At 40.8% G+C, this 23012-nt stretch overlaps 2 protein-coding genes across 2 annotated transcripts in view; both read left to right on the top strand.

The window, feature by feature from the left end:
• LOC139549388 (zinc finger protein 180-like) overlaps nt 1-23012 on the top strand; it is a 175557-nt gene that overhangs the window by 12497 nt on the left and 140048 nt on the right. The window lies entirely within an intron of this gene.
• On the top strand, nt 139-22789 carry LOC139552297 (zinc finger protein 420-like). Its single transcript, XM_071363896.1, has 4 exons — nt 139-720; nt 4448-5100; nt 12595-13078; nt 21396-22789. Exons 1-4 carry the CDS (start codon nt 375-377, stop codon nt 22616-22618), a joined length of 2706 nt encoding a protein of 901 aa, XP_071219997.1. The 5' UTR covers nt 139-374; the 3' UTR covers nt 22619-22789.

Consider the following 23012-nt stretch of genomic DNA (forward strand, 5'->3'; position numbering starts at 1 on the left):
TCAATTTAAAATAATCTTTGTCTGAAAATAAAATATGATACTCAACTGCGTTTCCCCTCCAGTCAGCAGACGGCGACGTGCGTCTTTCATGCGACGCTGCCAGCGTGACGTATAATCTAGTGGACGGTTCTTCATAAACAGCTCGTCAACCACCTCGGTAGCTTGCTAGACAACATAGCCGGAAGATTCAAGCTATTTAGACGCTTTCGGCGTATATAAGCTACTGTGTGTTAGACACACTTCTGTCGTATCTACTTGTTAACCTATTTAATTTAATATTACGTTATTTGTTATTAGTCAGCTATAGTAGCTGGCTGGTTAAGTTAGCACTAGTCTAGTCGCTAATGATAGCTAGCTAGCTAACATCCCCGAACATGAGCTCCATAAACTTCTCCCCTCCTGTTAAAGAAGAGGATAAGGTCTGCTGGACGGCGAAAGGAGGTCTGTGGCTGAACATTGTCGTGAAAGAGGAGGAGGAAGAAGAGGATGTCACAGTAAAACAAGAAGTAGAGGGTGAGGCTGTTACAGTGAAAGAAGAAGAGAAAGACGTTTCAGTGAAAGAAGAGGAAGACGTGTTCAGAGTGAAAGAAGAGGAGGAGGTTACAGTAAAAGAGGATGAAGAGAAAGAGGAGGATGCAGTTTTTGGAGTGAAGAAGGAAGGGGAGATTACTGTCACATTGAAAGATGAAGAGGAGGAGATAGGAGATCTGATTAACACCAGTAAGTACCACCTTAAATGTGTTTTTAACTTTGGATATTCAGAGTTGGCTGGTCAATACCTCTTCAACGGAGGGCCCAGGATGATGACTGATATGTCTAGAATCAGACGACGTAGAGAGCAAGCTACCCCTTGTTTTCTCCGTTCCGTTTCCAAAAAGTGACTTAACATATATATTTGAGAAGGGTCTATCTGCTGACCGCAGACTGGGGGGCACGGCATGTAGTGATTTTCATGTAGTGATGATTTACTACACACTGTGCCCCCCAATAGTGTCATGTGAGAGTTGGGTTGGCTACACCAAAGATTATGGATATACTGACAAGATGTCTCTCCGCCCTAACAAGGGGAGTCGTTGTCCACAAAGCGGCACTGCGGGTTGTCTAGCTCCCGCCTATCCTTTCCTTGGATTGGTGGATTCATCTTATTATTGTAATCTATTGTTTATATTCTATGAGGGTTGTTGTCGTCCACCGCCTGTATTCAATGGAGAGAGATGCTAAGCTACTAGCATGAATATGCACCGCCTGTATTCAATGGAGAGAGATGCTAAGCTACTAGCATGAATATGCACCGCCTGTATTCAATGGAGAGAGATTCTAAGCTACTAGCATGAATATGCATAGCGATCTGGAGACAAATCCTATAGTGTTTTTAGGATTTTCCAGGATAACTAGTCTCAGAGTCATGTAAGATCCCAGGATAACTACTCAGAGTAATGTAAGATGCTTGGAAAAAGAAGCTGAAAAGAATAACAGAACGGCACCATTAGAACTAAAATGTGTATCCTGGTTGTCAGACCCCCAACCCTCCAAACTGAATAAATAATCAAATGTGTATCCTGGATGTCAGACCCCCAACCCTCCAAACTGTAAATAAATAATCAAATGTGTCTCCTGGATGTCAGACCCCCAACCCTCCAAACTGTAAATAAATAATCAAATGTGTATCCTGGATGTCAGACCCCCAACCCTCCAAACTGTAAATAAATAATAAAATGTGTCTCCTTGGCAACATTAGAACCTCGGCACGTTTACTGTATATGTCGAGACAAAGGAATGATGTAAACAAATAATCCAAAATATTTTTGTCAATGAGACAGTATATAAACAAAGGACTGACCGAACCCCCTTTGGTGACTGAATGCTTGTAAGGAAAACTAGATGATCAAAACATTAGATCACATCAAATAAGCCTGAGTGGTTTCACCTCCTCCCAGACTATACTGGATACTACAGTTATAACTATAGATAGTTATACAGGATACTACAGTTATACAGGATACTACAGTTATAACTATACATAGTTATACAGGATACTACAGTTATAACTATACACAGTTATACAGGATACTACAGTTATACAGGATACTACAGTTATACAGGATACTACAGTTATACAGGATACTACAGTTATAACTATACATAGTTATTCCAAAGGTGGGCTACTTACTATCCACTGTTTGCAAGCCACCGTTGCTGATCTATTTTATTTATTTTATTTATTTATTTCACCTTTATTTAACCAGGTAGGCAAGTTGAGAACAAGTTCTCATTTACAACTGTGACCTGGCCAAGATAAAGCAAAGCAGTTCAACCCATACAACACACAGAGTTACACATGGAGTGTAACAAACATACAGTCAATAATACAGTAGAAAAATAAGTCTATATACAATGTGAGCAAATGAGGTGAGATAAGGGAGGTAAAGGCAAAAAAAGGCCATGGTGGCGAAGTAAATACAATATACCAAGTCAAACACTGGAATGGTAGATTTGCAGTGGAATAATGTGCAAAGTAGAAATAGAAATAATGGGGTGCAAAGGAGCAAAATAAATAAATACAGAAGGGGAAGAGGTAGTTGTTTGGGCTAAATTATAGATGGGCTATGTACAGGTGCAGTAATCTGTGAGCTGCTCTGACAGCTGGTGCTTAAAGCTAGTGAGGGAGATAAGTGTTTCCAGTTTCAGAGATTTTTGTAGTTCGTTCCAGTCATTGACAGCAGAGAACTGGAAGGAGAGGCGGCCAAAGGAGGAATTGGTTTTGGGGGTGACCAGAGAGATATACCTGCTGGTGGTATCCAATCCACCTACCAATGCCATTCAACTCTCCTTCCGTGGCCTCCAACTGCTCTTAAACGCAAGTAAAACTAAATGCATGCTATTCAACCGATCACTGCCTGCACCTGCTCGCCCGTCCAGCATCACTACTCTGGACGGCTCTGACTTAGAATACGTGGACAACTACAAATAACTAGGTGTCTGGTTAGACTGTAAACTCTCCTTCCAGACTCACATTAAGCATCTCCCATCCAAAACTAAATCTAGAATCGGCTTCCTATTTTGCAACAAAGCATCCTTCACTTTTGCTGCCAAACATACCCTCGTAAAACTGACCATCCTACCGATCCTCGACTTTGGTGATGTCACCTATAAAATAGCCTCCAACACTCTACTCAGTAAACTGGATGCAGTCTATCACAGTGCCATCCGTTTTGTCACTAAAGCCCCATATACCACTGCTCTCGTCGGCTGGCCCTCGCTACATATTCATCGCCAAACCAACTGGCTCCAGGTCATCTATAAGTCTTTGCTAGGCTGCCTTAACTCAGATCACTGGTCACCATAGCAACACACACCCATAGCACGCGCTCCAGGAAGTATATAGTATACACGGTCCCGTGTGGCTCAGTTGGTAGAGCATGGCGCTTGCAACGCCAGGGTTGTGGGTTCATTCCCCACGGGGGGACCAGGATGAATATGTATGAACGTTCCAATTTGTAAGTCGCTCTGGATAAGAGCGTCTGCTAAATGACTTAAATGTAAATGTATATCTCACTGGTCATCCCCAAAGCCAAAAACCTACTTTGGCCGCCTTTCCTTCCAGTTCTCTGCTGCCAATGACTGGAACGAAACGCAAAAATCGCTGAAGTTGGAGACTTATATCTCCCTCACTAACTTTAAGCATCAGCTATCTGAGCAGCTTACCGATCGCTGCAGCTGTACACAGCCCATCTGTAAATAGCCCATCTAACTACCTACCTCATCCCCATGTTTTGATTTACTTTTTTTGCTCTTTTGCACACCAGTAATTCTACTTGCACATCATCATCTGCACATCTATCACTCCAGTGTTAATTTGTTAAATTGTAATTACTTCGCTACTATGGCCTATTTATTGCCTACCTCCTTACTCCATTTGCACACACTGTATATAGATGTTTCTATTGTGTTATTGACTGTACGTTTGTTTATCCCACGTGTAACTCTGTTGTTTTTGTCGCACTGCTTTGCTTTATCTTGGCCAGGTCGCAGTTGTGAATGAGAACTTGCAGTTTGCTCTCCATTTTTGCTCCAGTGGTTTCCTCATTAGCAGGGAGGTGTTTCTGCAATCAAATTGTGTGCGCCCTCGTGCCGCAATTTTATTAAACACAGAAAGGGGCCTATATTGGAGACCAATCGCCAGTTGTCTGGCTCACTGCTTACAGTTTCAACAACATTAATAACTTATTTCAAGATTACAGTCATCGATGTTACTATATTACTATGTTATATGATGTTACTAAAGCTATGACAAACTATGATTGTTGTTGCTCATTTTAAGACAATTGTCAAATAATTTTAACATTCATTACAGACGTCAATTGTTGTACAACATCATGGCTACGCTGTTGGCATCACCTTTTACATTGGATCTGTAACCATCTGTCTGACTTTGTTGTTCACACAGGAGAGATACGGAACTATCGTGGATCCTCTGGGGAGCCTCAAAAACCTCATGATGCTGACGAGACAGAGAAGAGATCCAGATCAGAACTCCTCAAGAAACATCTGCAGAGACCCACAGGGAAGAAATCTCACCGCTGCTCTGACTGTGGGAAGAGATTCACCTCATCAAGCATTAAAATTCACCAGAGAACACACACAGGAGAGAAACCTTATAGCTGTGATCAATGTGGGAAGAGTTTTGGTCAATCTGGAGATCTGACAGTGCATCAGAGAATACACACAGGAGAGAAACCTTTTAGCTGTGATCAATGTGGGAAGAGTTTTACAACTTCTGGCTATCTGACAGTGCACCAGAGAACACACACAGGAGAGAAACCATATAGCTGTGATCAATGTGGGAAGAGTTTTATTACATCTGGCCATCTGTCTCGACACCAGAGAATACACACAGGAGAGAAACCTTATAGCTGTAATCAATGTGGGAAGAGTTTTACTACTTCTGGCTATCTGACTTTACACCAGAGAGTACACACAGGAGAGAAACCTTATAGCTGTGGTCAATGTGGGAAGAGTTTTACTACTTCTGGCTATCTGACTTTACACCAGAGAACACACCCAGGAGAGAAATCCTATAGCTGTGACCAGAGATTATCTGATTAAAGATCTCTGACTAAACATCAGAAAATACATGAAGCAGTTGTTTCATGATATCAATTTAATGATGTCACAATGTAGAATGTTTTAACATTGTAGTAGGATTATTTTAATGATGTCACAATGTAGAACCCTAAATGTTTGTCCCCTGTTCTATTGATTTCAACATGATATGGATATTAGCCTCAGGGGGGAAATCCAGGCTCTGAATTGAAAGAGTTACTATTTATGAGATTTAGTAAGTACACATTATTCCCAGATTCCGTGTGGTTTTTGAGCTGCTAGTTTTAACAGGACGTGCAACCTCATCTCCCTCCTGTCGCACAAATGATTTTAGCATGATATTTATTAGGTATGACAAATAAGTGTTGCGTTCCTTTGTTTAGCGACCCCTACATTTAAATGCATTCCAACATCACGTACAACCTGATTTCCCCCCTAATCAGTGATTTATTGCTACTTGTCAAAACAACAGTGTTTCTGGTGCTTGTGCAGTTTATAAGGAGCTTGTTTAAATAAATACAAGTAATATGATTATTGTGGCAGATGTTTGTGTAAATAGCACATGTTATGTTTAGGTTTTCAATTTATCCCAAACTGTTTCTGCATATTGGTTATTGATTTGGACATGTTAAAACTGTGTTTTGACATTGAAGCTATTCCACCGAGCACAATGTAATTGAAAAGTCGTTGAAAATAAGACTATGCAATCAAATATATATATATTTTTTTTTATTATACCATGCCTTACCATTAAGTGAATTATTGACAATACATATTATCAAAGGGGTGTACATTTGGTTTTGGTAATTCATGTTTACAATTCATGTAACTTTTAGTAATCATAATTATTTATGCAATCAACTGACAATTTTCGGGTATAAATATATTGACATTGTTGCCCTTCTTTTAGAATAGCAGGGTTCATTCTCAGATGTGCCAACCCAAATGTACTAGAGCATGACATTGGGGACTGGGCCCCGATCCAACAACATGCCTATCGAGTGATCCTTGAAAAGAGAGAGAAGCTCCGCAGTGAGGTGGAAAGTTAGTACGGATATTGCAGGAGTTTCCTCTTGAAATCAGACACGTCCGTGGTAAGGACAACTTGGTTGCTGATTGTCTCAAGGGGGGCAGTCAAAAAGATTTGTGTTTAGCCAGTGAGTTGCCATGGATCACAATTTATTTTGACTGCACGGTTTTCCGTATTGGAGATGAGTTTTGTTTGGGCTCGTTCCAAGGGGACGAGAGTTCTAGAAGCTAGTCAGTTTTAGGAAGACGAGAGTTCTAGAAGCTTGTGAGTTTTAGGAAGACGAGAGTTCTAGAAGGGAAAAAATAATAGTTTAGGAATCTATAGAAAGAAAAAGGAGAAAATATACGATATTATTATACGTTGTGTTTATTATTAATTAGAAATGGTTTTTTTTTGTTTTTAATTGTTGACAGCCAGTAGACACCATGTTTATATTGGTGAAGCATTGTAGTTGATTATAATGTGAAATGGAAGTTGTTTTCTGTTGGTGGTGAGCAAACTTGTCCAACAAAAATATAGGATATATTAAGGGGGAAGGTGTTACAGGCTTTGGTTTTTCCATTTATGTTTTGAGGTTGGACTTTAGAGCGTATTGCTCCTTAGCACGTATAGCTTGTTAGCACGTAGGATGCACTGATAAGTGTCACCTCGTTAGTCAGTATGTGTTACACCTGTGCTGGCTTGTCCATCTCGTTAGTGGGAAGGTGTTTCACCTGAGCTGGTCCAGGTTCTATTTAAGAGTGTCTGGCCCAGTGCTCCAGTTGTCTTGATAGATGTGGAGAGTCAACACCTTTAGTTGCTCCACTTTTTTGGTTTGCTTCCTGTCTTTAAGTTTATTGTGGGCTTTTATTTAGTTTTCCTCTTCTTGGGCAGATTTAGTGGGTCTCATGGTGGGTGTCTTTTAGGTCCCAGTTGTTGGTACTAGTCAACTTTCATTGGACACCCCATAGTGACTTTCAGAGCCCATCCTAAAAAACAAGCTTATATTTTTGGACTGGATATTTTAATATTTTAATCAATGGCATTTCCTTAGGATGCTCATTAGTCTTTAAGTTGGTATTATTGTTTTTTATCCTCTTATGTTTGTGTACTAAATATTCGTGTTTATTTTCATTGTTTTTTCCTGAGAAGCCATTGTGTTGCATGTCTGAAATGTGCTGTATAAATAAAGCTTGATTTGATTTGAACATATTGCAAAACAAATTAACCCAATGACTGACCAATCAACAGACTGATGGTCCATCTTAGTATGAAAAACAGTATCACTTTTCCAGCCTGCTGAAGCTGTGGTGGAGTGGTAAACACCACCCCCGGCTCTACCAGGGGCTTGAGGTGGTCTCCCACAGCTCTGCTGGTGGAGTGGTAAACACCACCCCCGGCTCTACCAGGGGCTTGAGGTGGTCTCCCACAGCTCTGCTGGTGGAGTGGTAAACACCACCCCCGGCTCTACCAGGGGCTTGAGGTGGTCTCCCACAGCTCTGCTGGTGGAGTGGTAAACACCACCCCCGGCTCTACCAGGGGCTTGAGGTGGTCTCCCACAGCTCTGCTGGTGGAGTGGTAAACACTACCCCCGGCTCTACCAGGGGCTTGAGGTGGTCTCCCACAGCTCTGCTGATGGAGTGGTAAACACCACCCTCGGCTCTACCATGGGCTTGAGGTGGTCTCCCACAGCTCTGATGGTGGAGTGGTAAACACCACCCCCGGCTCTACCAGGGGCTTGAGGTGGTCTCCCACAGCTCTGATGGTGGAGTGGTCATGTTCTGTGGCCTTGCTGTTCCATTTCTTGACTGCCCCTGCAACACAGAAACACATTTAGTCATATTATATAAAACACTCAAAGTAATGGATATGGAGCATCTACAGCCTCAGTTACACCTGGCACCTAAATGTGACTTCTGTCATCTGATCACTCCAAGCTGCATTAGGTTCAGATCTACCAGGATGGGCCTTTGACATAGTCTGGATGCAGTCAGGCCACTGAATATGCATAAGTAATGTAAAGAGATGGGGTGTTTCCAACAGTAGTATCTAACTAAATGCTTGTGTTCATAGCTCCATCAGTGGTGTAATATCTAACTTAATGCTTGTGTTTCTAGCTCCAACAGTACAGTAGTATCTAACTAAATGCTTGTGTTCCTAGCTCCAACAGTGCAGTAATATCTAACTAAATGCTTGTGTTCATAGCTCCATCAGTGGTGTAATATCTAACTTAATGCTTGTGTTCCTAGCTCCAACAGTGCAGTAATATCTAACTAAATGCTTGTGTTTCTAGCTCCAACAGTGCAGTAATATCTAACTAAATGCTTGTGTTCATAGCTCCAACAGTGCAGTAATATCTAACTAAATGCTTGTGTTCCTAGCTCCAACAGTGCAGTAAAAGCTAACGTAATGCTTGTGTTCCTAGCTCCAACAGTGCAGTAATATCTAAATTAATGCTTGTGTTTCTAGCTCCAACAGTGCAGTAATATCTAACTCAATGCTTGTGTTCCTAGCTCCAACAGTGCAGTAATATCTAACTCAATGCTTGTGTTCCTAGCTCACAACAAATACCTAATACACACAAATCTAAGTAAAGGAATAAGAATATATAAAAATATGGACGAGTGATGTCAGAGGGGCATAGACTAAGATACAGTAGAATAGGATAGAATACAGTATATACATATGAGATGAGTAATACATATACTAAGATACAGTAGAATAGGATAGAATACAGTATATACATATGAGATGAGTAATACATAGACTAAGATACAATAGAATAGGATAGAATACAGTATATATATATATGAGATGAGTAATACATAGACAGATACAGTAGAATAGGATAGAATACAGTATATACATATGAGATGAGTAATACATAGACTAAGATACAGTAGAATAGGATAGAATACAGTATATACATATGAGATGAGTAATACATAGACTAAGATACAGTAGAATAGAATAGAATAGAATACAGTATATACATATGAGTAATACATAGACTAAGATACAGTAGAATAGAATACAGTATATACATATGAGATAAGTAATACATAGACTAAGATACAGTAGAATAGGATAGAATACAGTATATACATATGAGATGAGTAATACATAGACTAAGATACAGTAGAATAGAATAGAATAGAATACAGTATATACATATGAGTAATACATAGACTAAGATACAGTAGAATAGAATACAGTATATACATATGAGATAAGTAATACATAGACTAAGATACAGTAGAATAGGATAGAATACAGTATATACATATGAGATGAGTAATACATAGACAGATACAGTAGAATAGGATAGAATACAGTATATACATATGAGATGAGTAATACATAGACTAAGATACAGTAGAATAGGATAGAATACAGTATATACATATGAGATGAGTAATACATAGACTAAGATACAGTAGAATAGGATAGAATACAGTATATACGTATGAGATGAGTAATACATAGACTAAGACACAGTAGAATAGGATAGAATACAGTATATACATATGAGATGAGTAATACATAGACTAAGATACAGTAGAATAGAATACAGTATATACATATGAGATGAGTAATACATAGACTAAGATACAGTAGAATAGGATAGAATACAGTATATACATATGAGATGAGTAATACATAGACTAAGATACAGTAGAATAGGATAGAATACAGTATATACATATGAGATGAGTAATACATAGACTAAGATACAGTAGAATAGGATAGAATACAGTATATACATATGAGATGAGTAATGCATAGACTAAGATACAGTAGAATAGGATAGAATACAGTATATACATATGAGATGAGTAATGCCAGATATGTAAACATGCAGGAGATCCACGAAGGAAAGACAGTGATGGTGCTCATTGACGTTGTTGCAAATGGAGGGTAAAATGGTAAAACGTTTGAGTTCATTTTGTCCTGACATGGTCACTTTGTCTACTGTTTATTGCCACGTTGGGATGCAACCTTTGTTGTCATTTTTTAAACATTTTTTATCATTTTACCCCCGTTTTTTCTCCCCAATTTCGATCTTGTCTCATCGCTGCAACTCCCCAATGGGCTCAGGAGGCGAAGGTCGAGTCATGCGTCCTCTGAAACATGACCCGTCAAACCGCGCTTCTTAACACCCGCCCGCTTAACCCGGAAGCCAGCTGCACCAATGTGTAGGAGGAAACACCGGGCGACGCTTGGCCAATTGTGTGCCGCCCTATGGAACTCCCGATCACGGCAGGTTGTGGGATCGAACCCGGGTGACGCCTCTAGTGACGCCTCTAGCACTGCCATGCAGTACCTTAGACTGCTGCACCACTCGGGTGTATAGTGACACCTCTAACACTGTGATCTAGTACCTTAGACCGCTGCACCACTCTGGTCTATAGTGACACCTCTAACACTGTGATCTAGTACCTTAGACTGCTGCACCACTCGGGTCTATAGTGACACCTCTAACCCTGTGATCTAGTACCTTAGACTGCTGCACCACTCGGGTCTATAGTGACACCTCTAACACTGTGATACAGTACCTTAGACTGCTGCACCACTCGGGTCTATAGTGACACCTCTAACACTGTGATCTAGTACCTTAGACCGCTGCACCACTCTGGTCTATAGTGACACCTCTAACACTGTGATACAGTACCTTAGACTGCTGCACCACTCGGGTCTATAGTGACACCTCTAACACTGTGATACAGTACCTTAGACTGCTGCACCACTCGGGTCTATAGTGACACCTCTAACACTGTGATCTATTACCTTAGACTGCTGCACCACTCGGGTCTATAGTGACACCTCTAACACTGTGATACAGTACCTTAGACTGCTGCACCACTCGGGTTTATAGTGACACCTCTAACACTGTGATACAGTACCTTAGACTGCTGCACCACTCGGGCATAACCTTTTTTTAACAAATTCTGATGGTTGTTAAAAATGGAATTTTGACATTATTACCGTTATATCAACACACTCAACACTCCCAACACCCCCAACTATAATTCTCTTTGGCACTGTAGACATCTAGTGACCACTTGATTCCATGTGACCAAACATTTCTGAGGCTGAGTCTCAAATAGTGGCCTGTTCCTTTTAATAGCCGGGCAATAGCACACATAGCAAATACATTTTGGGTCTAAATTAAAGGAGCTACAATTATAGTTTAATTACATGTTTTAAATAAAATGTCCATAATATCTGCATTAATACGATCGAGCTACAAAAATCTCTGAAACTGGAAACACTTATCTCCCTCACTAGCTTTAAGCACCAGCTGTCAGAGCAGCTCACAGATTACTGCACCTGAACATAGCCCATCTATAATTTAGCCCAAACAACTACCTCTTTCCCTACTGTATTTATTTAGCTCCTTTGCACCCCTTTATTTCTATCTCTACTTTGCACATTCTTCCACTGCAAATCTACCATTCCAGTGTTTTACTTGCTATATTGTATTTACTTCGCCACCATGGCCTTTTTTTTGCCTTCACCTCCCTTATCTCACCTCACTTGCTCACATTGTATATAGACTTATTTTTCTACTGTATTATTGACTGTATGTTTGTTTTACTCCATGTGTAACTCTGTGTTGTTGTATGTGTCGAACTGCTTTGTTTTATCTTGGCCAGGTCGCAGTTGTAAATGAGAACTTGTGCTCAACTGGCCGACCTGGTTAAATAAAGGGGAAATAAATAACACATAATAATACAAAAATGTAGCAGCAGTATAGACCTAGACTGTTCATTATATACATCTACATGATGTATTGTTACACCATGTAGGAGCAGTATAGACCTAGTCTGTTCATTATATACATCTACATGATGTATTGTTACACCATGTAGGAGCAGTATGGACCTAGTCTGTTCATTATATACATCTACATGATGTATTGTTACACCATGTAGGAGCAGTATAGACCTAGTCTGTTCATTATATACATTTACATAGACCTACAGTAGCTAGCTGCTAATTTAGATGTAGTATAACTTAATGAAACTGCCTTAAATGTGCTGTAGTAAACATTTTTTATCCGCACTAATCAATCAACACATTCCTGTCTTTGTATGTCTCAATATAATAGTATTATTTAATTAAATCCATTTACAATAATCTTTGTCTGAAAATAAAATATTTCTCTCAACTGCGTTTCCCCTCCAGTCAGCGATGTGCGTCTTTCAGGCGACGCTGCCAGCGTGACGTATAATCTAGTGGACGGTTCTTCATAAACTGCTCGTCAACCACCTCGGTAGCTTGCTAGCCAACATAGCCGAAAGATTCAAGCTATTTATACGCTTTCGGTGTATATTAGCTACTGTGTTTTAGACACACTTCTGTCGTATCTACTTGTTAACCTATTTAATTGAATATTACGTTATTTTGTATTAGTCAGCTATAGTAGTTGGCTGGTTAAGTTAGCACTAGCCTAGTCGCTAATGATAGCTAGCTAGCTAACATCTCCGACCATGAGCTCCCTAAACTACTCCCCTCTTGTTAAAGAAGAGGTGATCTGCTGGACGGAGAAAGAAGCTCTGGGGCTGAACTTTGTCGTGAAAGAGGAGAAGGAAGAAGAGGATATCACAGTAAAACAAGAAGTAGAAGGTGAGGCTGTTACAGTGAAAGAAGAAGAGAAAGACGTTTCAGTGAAAGAAGAGGAAGACGCGTTCAGAGTGAAAGAGGAGGAGGATGTTACAGTAAAAGAAGAGGAGGATGTGAAAGAGGAGGATGTTACAGTAAAAGAAGAGGAGGATGCAGTTTTTGGTGTGAAAGGGGAGGAGGGGGAGATGACTGTCACATTGGAGGAAGAAGAGGAGGTTGGAGATCCGTTCAGAGTGAAAGAGGAGGAGGATGTTACAGTAAAAGAAGAGGAAGATGAGAAAGAGGAGGATGCAGTTTTTGGTGTGAAAGAAGAGGAGGTTGGAGATCTGTTTAACCCCAGTAAGTACCGTCTCTGCAGTCGTTGAACCAATATGCAGTAAAGGGGTTTTACACTGTAATGTTGTTCTGTAGGAATGGCTGAAGCTACACTGTAACGTATAGAACATCAAGAGTGGACCATCAACAAAACGTTAACAATTGATCAAATGCATCCAATGACAATGCCTGAAATACTGTAGTCCTCAATATCTCCTATTAGATTAGCCCAATATGTAGTCTTAAAGGGGCAATCAGTAGTTGTTACATCCATTTGGGGACTTATACATTAATGATATGTACCCATTGTTTCTTGAAGAATTCACTTATAAATGCCTCATGAGCTTAGTTCAACTGTCGTACCCCATCAGAACCCAAAATATAAGCTTTTTTTACTCCTATGTTTATCAAATGTGTAAACAAACACTGTATATCCTCAACATGATTAATCGATTTATTTGAGTCTCAAGCATTTCTAAAACTTAACATTTTCATTTAATTCTTTAAAAAAAATCTAATTTAGAATAAGTAACATAACAAAATGTGTAAAAAGGGAAGCGGTCTGAACTTAATGAATGCACTAGGGCCCCAACTAAAAAAATCTTGGGTCAACCAAGAGTCATCTTTTCTTTCTACCAACCGATTGGTAAAAATGTTATAACGTGTATTTTTCCATATATAGACACACCCCATGTGTTTGAATTAAATCAACTATATGTACTGAACTGGTCTGATGCTTTAAGGACGCTGTTTGATTAAATAATTAAGACACACAAATGACTCGGGAGCCAGAGATCAAGATAGCCTAACCATCAGAAAAAAACTCTTCCTCCTCCCGCTGCTGCTGGTCTTCGTAAATTCTGATGTTATGTTCCTATAGTTTCTGGTAATAAGCTACACCAGCAGTCGGCGACCTTTTCCATTCCATCCATCCTTTGGGTTCCTTTTGGCAAACTCCAAGCAGGCTGTCATGTGTCTTTTACTGAGGAGTGGCTTCCGTCTGGCCACTCTACCATAAAGGCCTGATTGTTGGAGTGCTGCAGAGATGGTTGTCCTTCTGAAAAGTTTTCCCATCTCCACAGAGGAACTCTGGAGCTCTGTCAGAGTGACCATCAGGTTTTTGTTCACCTCCCTGACCAAGGCCCTTCGCCCCCAATCGCCCAGTTTGGCCAGGTGACTAGGAAGAGTATTACATTTAAAAATGATGGAGGCCACTGTGTTCTTGGGGACCTTCAATGCTGCAGAATTGTTTTGGTACCCTTCCCCAGATCTGTGCCTCGACATAATCCTGTCTTGGAGCTCTACGGACAATTCCTTCGACCTCATTGCTTGTTTTTTTTCTCTGACATGCACTGTCAACTGTGGGACCTTATATAGACAGGTGTGCCTTCCAAATCATATCCAATCAATTGAATTTACCACAGGTGGACTCTGAACAAGTTGTAGATACATCTCAAGGACGATTAATGGAAACAAGATGCACCTGAAAGCAATTTTGAGTCTTATAGCAAAGGGTCTGAATACTTATGAAAATAAGGTATTTCTGTTTTTTACCTGTTTTCACTTTGTCATTATGAGCTATTGATGACACCCCTCTGAAACAAGATAGCCTAACCATCAGAAAAACTTATTCTTTAGCCTACTCCTCCCGCTGCTGCTGGCCTTCGTAAATTCTGATGTTATGCTCCTATAGTTTCTGGTAATAGGCTACACCAGCAGTCGTTATGCTCCTATAGTTTCTGTTAATAGGCTACACCAGCAGTCATTATGCTCCTATAGTTTCTGGTAATAGGCTACACCAGCAGTCGTTATGCTCCTATAGTTTCTGGTAATAGGCTACACCAGCAGTCATTATGCTCCTATAGTTTCTGATAATAGGCTACACCAGCAGTCGTTATGCTCCTATAGTTTCTGGTAATAGACGACACCAGCAGTCGTTATGCTCCTATAGTTTCTGGTAATAGGCTACACCAGCAGTCGTTATGCTCCTATAGTTTCTGGTAATAGATTACACCAGCAGTCGTTATGCTCCTATAGTTTCTGGTAATAGGCTACACCAGCAGTCGTTATGCTCCTATAGTTTCTGGTCATAGACTACCCCAGCAGTCGTTATGCTCCTATAGTTTCTGGTAATAGTCTACACCAGCAGTCGTTATGCTCCTATAGTTTCTGGTAGTAGGCTACACCAGCAGTCGTTATGCTCCTATAGTTTCTGGTAATAGGCTACACCAGCAGTCGTTATGCTCCTATAGTTTCTGGTAATAGTCTACACCAGCAGTCGTTATGCTCCTATAGTTTCTGGTAGTAGGCTACACCAGCAGTCGTTATGCTCCTATAGTTTCTGGTAATAGATTACACCAGCAGTCATTATGCTCCTATAGTTTCTGGTAATAGGCTACACCAGCAGTCGTTATGCTCCTATAGTTTCTGGTAATAGGCTACACCAGCAGTCGTTATGCTCCTATAGTTTCTGGTAATAGGCTACACCAGCAGTCGTTATGCTCCTGTAGTTTCTGGTAATAGGCTACACCAGCAGTCGTTATGCTCCTGTAGTTTCTGGTAATAGGCTACACCAGCAGTCGTTATGCTCCTGTAGTTTCTGGTAATAGGCTACACCAGCAGTCGTTATGCTCCTATAGTTTCTAGTAATAGGCTACACCAGCAGTCGTTATGCTCCTATAGTTTCTGGTAATAGGCTACATCAGCAGTCGTTATGCTCCTGTAGTTTCTGGTAATAGGCTACACCAGCAGTCGTTATGCTCCTATAGTTTCTGGTAATAGGCTACACCAGCAGTCGTTATGCTCCTATAGTTTCTGGTAATAGGCTACACCAGCAGTCGTTATGCTCCTATAGTTTCTGGTAATAGGCTACATCAGCAGTCGTTATGCTCCTGTAGTTTCTGGTAATAGGCTACACCAGCAGTCGTTATGCTCCTATAGTTTCTGGTAATAGGCTACACCAGCAGTCGTTATGCTCCTATAGTTTCTGGTAATAGGCTACACCAGCAGTCGTTATGCTCCTATAGTTTCTGGTAATAGGCTACACCAGCAGTCGTTATGCTCCTATAGTTTCTGGTAATAGGCTACATCAGCAGTCGTTATGCTCCTGTAGTTTCTGGTAATAGGCTACACCAGCAGTCGTTATGCTCCTATAGTTTCTGGTAATAGGCTACACCAGCAGTCAGCAACCTTTTCCATTTGGTGCCAATTTTTCTGACCATTTCTACTGATCTGGTGCCAGTTAGGATTTTCATATTCACATTTTACTGGAACAGTTTCATTTAATTTATAATAGTAATACTTATTATAATAGTCTTTATCTCAACATCATTATCTGTGATTAATCTACATTCTATCTAAATGAAAATTATAAAAATCTAAAAGTAACTTTTATTGCCGTTGCCAACTATGTAAAAATAGCCTACATGAAACCAACAAACAAAAACATTTGCAGCCTGCAGGTAGAAAATATCCCGATTTAAAAATAAAATAAAATAAATATTAAAAATTTAAAAAAAATAAAAATTTAAAAAATATCCTATAAATCACATTGGCTGCACATGGCCTGTCAACAACGAACTTGAAACATTCTATCAACTATCAACTGGGTCCTCTGAAACTTGCAACATTGTATAAAATATTCTGGGCCCTCAGTTTCCCGCGCCAGTTAGTTCTGGACAGACACATCTGCCGTCTATTTGTGCAAAGGATAAGAAGTAATCAGGTATTTTATAACATTTCCACTGGATCAGAGCATTACGTTTTTCCCTTTAATGCTGAGTGGTTATCGAAAGGGCGAGAGCTGGAAATAATTTACAAATACTTTGAGCAACTATTGTTATTCGTAATGGATTCTAATAAGACTTTGTTTACCTGCTGTTTGAGGTGAAGAAAAAATTAGTTGGAGAAGCTGAATATTTTTTTTTTTTTTGAGAATCTCCACAACTCATTAGTGGTGGTGCGTTAAGACAATCAGAAATACAATCAGACATCCCCAAATAGGCACATTTATAGGCCTACATTTGTGCTCAGTCCAGGTTGACTAGTCCTACTTCTATATGTGTAATCAGGTGTGCGTCCTTACTCAACACTGACAGGAGTGTTTCAAACAAAAGACAATGAATAAATTGACAAAAATTGACAAAACTGACGCATCTTGCGGGGTCAGGTCTGTGTGATCTGCCATGGGCTGTTTCATTTAGTATTTGTTTGGGTCGGTTGGGGAATGATTGTATTTCCCCATAGTATGTTCTACCGAAGTTGACCGACTGAAAGGGAGTGTAACTTTGATTATAATTACACTTCCCTGAAGGAGGGAAACGAGGTATAACACCTGTTTGGCCACACGCCTTCCTGGGTCGGTGAAGAGCGGTATTAAATTGAAGGATTAAATCCAAACCTCACGTTCATCACCTGTGGAAGGCTGGGCTTCCAGCGAGGCGTGAATTTGTGATAGTTTGTTGTACCTAGTTTCCCTCCTTCAGGGAACAGTAGTTATAGTCATAACGTTACGTTTGTCATATGTTGAACTTCAACTTAAATACGGGATCTTGCTGTCGGACAGTTTTTTTGTATTCTGAAATGCACTCGAACTACGTCACATTTAGTGTCTCTTTATGTTACGCTGGGAAAACAGTTTTCATGGGCACAGAAACACTAAATAATTTCAGAGTTTGCTAAATCCAATGGTTTTTAACAGAGTCATCTTGTAATCCAAGACGGCAACCCGCCTCACCCATTATGATACGGATCTGCAATTTTTTTTTGACCTTATAGCTAGAACCTCCATCAGCAGCTAGCCATCAGAAGCTAATTAGCTACTAGCTATTTAGTCATTGTTAGCCACTGCTAGCGGCTTTTACCTTTTTAACTCAGACACCAGCCGCTTTTAGCCTGGATAATACCTGCCAGTCTGCACAGCGCGATATCAACCCTGAGCATATCGGACTGTTTTTCTCCACTACATCACCGTATTCCTGCCGTAAGCTCTGGACCATTACACCGGATAATCGCAGCTAGCTAGCTGCCACTGAGTGGCCCAGCCCCGAAGCTAGCCTTGAGCCAGGCCCATCTCCCGGCCTGCTCAGTGGACCCTATGATCACTCAGCTACACAGCTGATGTCTCCCAGACTCTTCACTAAGACGACTAGAAGCCACTACATCACCGGATTCCTGCCGTAAGCTCTGGACCTTTGCACCGGACGCACTGGAGTGGCTATAGTGGCTAATGCCCTTGTCCCGACGCTAGCACCAGTTAGCCTCGAGCCAGGCGCATCTCCCGGCTAGCATAGTAATGACTACCTAACGGCTTCCCTAGTTCATATATTGCTGTTCACTGGACCCTATGATCACTTGGCTACATAGCTGATGCCTGCTGGACTGTTCATTAATCACGGTTCTCCATTTTGTTTATTTTGTTCAGCCACGCTCAAGGTACTAAACGATATCATAACCGCCATTGATAAAAGACAATACTGTGTCGCTGTCTTCATCAACCTGGCCAAGGATTTCGACTCTGTCAATCACCGTATTCTTATCGGCAGACTCAACAGCCTTGGTTTCTCAAATGACTGACTCGCCTGGTTCACCAACTACTTCTTAGACAGAGTTCAGTGTGTCAAATCGGAGGGCCTGTTGTATGGACTTCTGGCAGTCTCTATGGGGGTACCACAGGGTTCAATTCTCGGGCCAACTCTTTTCTCTGTATATATCAACGATGTTGCTCTTGCTGCGGGGTATTCCTTGATCCACCTTTATGCAGACGACACCATTCTGTATACATCTGGCCCTTCTTTGGACACTTTGGACACTTTTAACTTCTTGGTGACAGGAGGGCAGTATTGAGTAGCTTGGATGAATAAGGTGCCCAGAGTAAACTGCCTGCTACTCTGTCCCAGATGCTAATATATGCATATTATTACTAGTATTTGATAGAAAACACTCTGAAGTTTCTAAAACTGTTTGAATGATGTCTGTGAGTATAACAAAACTCATATGGCAGGCGAAAACCTGAGACAAATCCAACCAGGAAGTGGGAAATCTGAGGTTTGTAGTTTTTTAAAGCTTGGCTTACCGAATACACATTGAGATATGGATAAAGTTGCACCTCCCACGGCTTCCACTAGATGTCAACCGTCTTTAGAAACTTGAATGAGGCTTCTACTATAAAGGAGGGGCTCATGAGACCTCTTTGAGTCAGTGGTCTGGCAGAGTGCCTTGGTCTCATGACGCGCGCTCCCGACAGAGTTACCTCTAGTTCCAGTGCTTTTCTTCAGACAAAGGAATTCTCCGGTTGGAACATTATTGATGTTTTATGTTAAAAACATCCTAAAGATTGATTCCATACATCGTTTGACATGTTTCTAAAGGACTGTAACGGAACTTCTCAAGTTTTTGTCTGGACGAAGTGCCTGCGCCTCATGAAGGTGGATTACTGGGCTGAACACGCTAACAACAAGTGGCTATTTGGACATATGAGTGTTTTCTATCCAATACTAATAATAATATGCATATATTAGCATCTGGGACAGAGTAGGAGGCAGTTCACTCTGGGCACGCTATTCATCCAAAAGTGAAAATGCTGCGCCCTATCCCATAAAGGTTAACAAACCTCCAAATGAGCTTCAATGCCATACAACACTCCTTCCGTGGCCTCCAACTGCTCTTAAACGCTAGTAAAACTAAATGTATGCCCTTCAACCGATCGCTGCCCGTACCCGCCCGTCCAGCATGACTACTCTGGACGGTTCTGACTTTAGAATTCCAGACTCACATTAAGCATCTCCAATCCAAAATTAAATCTAGAATCTGCTTCCAATTTCGCAACAAAGCCTCCTTCACTCACGCTGCCGAACATACCCTCGTAAAACTGACTATCCTACCGATCCTTGACTTAAGTGATGTCATTTTCAAAATAGCCTCCAACACTCTACACAGCAAACTGGATGCAGTCTATCACAGTGCCATCCGTTTTGTCACCATATCCCTATATACCACTGCTCTCGTCGGCTGGCCCTCGCTACATATTCGTCTCCAAACCCACTGGCTCCAGGTCATCTATAAGTCTTTGCTAGGTAAAGCTCCGCCTTAACTCAGCTCACTGGTCACCATAGCAACACCCACCCGTAGCACGTGCTCCAGGAAGTATATCTCACTGGTCATCCCCAAAGCCAACACCTATTTTGGCCGCCTTTCCTTCCAGTTCTCTGCTGCCAATGACTGGAACGAATTGCAAAAATCACTGAAGCTGGAGACTCTCCCTCACTAACTTTAAGCATCAGCTATCTGAGCAGCTTACCGATCGCTGCAGCTGTACATAGCCCATCCAATTGCCTACCTCATCCCCATGTTTTTTAAACTTTTTTTGCTCTTTTGCACACCAGTATTTATACTTGCACATCATCATCTGCACATCTATCACTCCAGTGTTAATTTGTAATTACTTCGCTACTATGGCCTATTTATTGCCTTACCTCCTTACTCCATTTGCACACACTGTATATAGACTTTCTATTGTGTTATTGACTGTACGTTTGTTTATCCTAAGTGTATGTAACTGTTGTTTTTTTGTCGCACTGCTTTGCTTTATCTTGGCCAGGTCGCAGTTGTGAATGAGAACTTGTTCTCGACTGGCCTACCTGGTTAAATAAAGGTGAAATACAAAGAAATCTTAACTTTATTAGCAACACCCAAATGTATACTGTCATTAACGCGGTTCTTCAATAATTACACATAATTCTTAATACTGTAGCAAACATTTATATTAAGCAGGACATTAAAACGAGCCTTACAATTATAATCCAAAAGTAGTGTGAAGTGTACTCATAATCAACCTGGAAATAGAGGTTACTCCCCTGAGTTTTCCCCCATTCACATTCAGAATACATTGTGAAAAACTAAAAGCTTTGCTCACCATTTTTGCTCCAGGCAGATATACTACATCCATAACTTGTGGTTTCCTCATTAGCAGATATACTACATCCATTACTATCGGTTTCCTCATTAGCAGGGAGGTGTTTCTGCAATCAAATTGTGTGCGCATCGCCCTTGTGCCGCAAGTTTATTAAACACAGAAAGGGGCCTATATTGGAGACCAAAAGTCGTCTGGCACACTGCTTAGAGTTTCAACAACATGAATAACTTATTTCGAGTCTACAATCATTGATGTTACTACTAAAATATGACTATTCTTGCTCATTTTAAGACAATTGTCAAATAATTTTAACATTCATTACAGACGTCAATTGTTGTACAACATCATGGCTACGCTGTTGGCATCACCTTTTACAGTGGATTTCCACTGTTGTGGGCCTTTAATCATCTGACTTTGTTGTTCACACAGGAGAGATACGGGACTATCGTGGATCCTCTGGGGCGCCTCAACAACCTCATGATGCTGACGAGGCAGAGAAGAGTCTCTCCAGATCAGAACGCCTCAATAAACACCTGCAGAGATCCACAGGGAAGAGAACTCACTGCTGCTCTGACTGTGGGAAGAGATTCACCTCATCAGGCATTAAAATTCATCAGAGAATCCACATAGTGGAGAAACCTTATAGCTGTGATCAATGTGGGAAGAGTTTTACTAAATCTGTCTCTCTGACAGTACACCAGAGAATACACACAGGAGATAAACCTTATAGCTGTGATCAATGTGGGAAGAGTTTTGTTACATCTAGCAATCTGACTATACACCAGAGAACACACACAGGAGAGAAACCTTATAGCTGTGATCAATGTGGGAAGAGTTTTGTTACATCAAGCAATCTGACTATACACCAGAGAACACACACAGGAGAGAAACCTTATAGCTGTGATCAATGTGGGAAGAGTTTTACTACTTCTGGCTATCTGACAGTGCACCAGAGAACACACACAGGAGAGAAACCTTATAGCTGTGATCAATGTGGGAAGAGTTTTTGTCAATCTAGTGATCTGACAGTGCACCAGAGAACACACACAGGAGAGAAACCGTATAGCTGTGATCAATGTGGGAAGAGTTTTACTACTTCTGGCTATCTGACAGTGCACCAGAGAACACACACAGGAGAGAAACCTTATAGCTGTGATCAATGTGGGAAGAGTTTTACTACTTCTGGCTATCTGACTTTACACCAGAGAACACACACAGGAGATGAACTTTATAGCTGTGATCAATGTGGGAAGAGTTTTGTTAAATCTGACCAGCTCACAGTACACCAGAGAATACACACAGGAGAAAAACCCTTTAGCTGTGGTCAATGTGGGAAGAGTTTTATTACATCTGGCTCTCTGACTGTACACCAGAGAACACACACAGGAGAGAAACCTTATAGCTGTGATCAATGTGGGAAGAGTTTTGGTCAATCTTGCCAGCTGACTGCACACCAGAGAACACACACAGGAGAGAAACTTTATAGCTGTGGTCAATGTGGGAAGAGTTTTGGTCAATCTAGCCAGCTGACATTACACCAGAGAACACACACAGGAGAGAAACCTTATAGCTGTGATCAATGTGGGAAGAGATACTCTGGTAAAAGATCTCTGATCAAACATCAGAAAATACATGAAGGAGTTTTTTCATGATATCAATGAAATAATTAAATAATGTCACAATGTAGATTATTTTAACATTGTAGTAGGAGTATTTTAATGAATGTCAATGTAGAACCCTAAATGTTTGCCCCCTGTTCAATTGATTTTAGCCTCAGGGAAAAAATCCAGGCTCTGAATTGAAAGAGTTATTATTTATGTGATTTAACAAAAAGTGACTAACAAAAAAGAGTTGTGTTACACTTACCATGTTGGTGACCCACTTGAATCACAATGTAGCTAGCTGTTTACCACGTTGGTGACCCACTGGAATCACAATGTAGCTAGCTGTTTACCGCGTTGGTGACCTACTGGAATCACAATGTAGCTAGCTGTTTACCGCGTTGGTGACCTACTGGAATCACAATGTAGCTAGCTGTTTACCACG

This window comes from Salvelinus alpinus, chromosome 2, assembly GCF_045679555.1.
Source record: "Salvelinus alpinus chromosome 2, SLU_Salpinus.1, whole genome shotgun sequence".
NCBI classification, from domain to species: domain Eukaryota; kingdom Metazoa; phylum Chordata; class Actinopteri; order Salmoniformes; family Salmonidae; genus Salvelinus; species Salvelinus alpinus.

Coding starts and splice junctions, on each gene's coding strand:
- LOC139552297 (XM_071363896.1), top strand. CDS start 375: ATGAGCTCCATAAACTTCTCCCCTCCTGTTAAAGAAGAGGATAAGGTC. Junction 5,101..12,594: donor GCTGTGACCAGAGATTATCT/GATTAAAGATCT, acceptor GCTAGCTAGCTA/ACATCTCCGACCATGAGCTC. Junction 13,079..21,395: donor TGGAGATCTGTTTAACCCCA/GTAAGTACCGTC, acceptor TTGTTCACACAG/GAGAGATACGGGACTATCGT.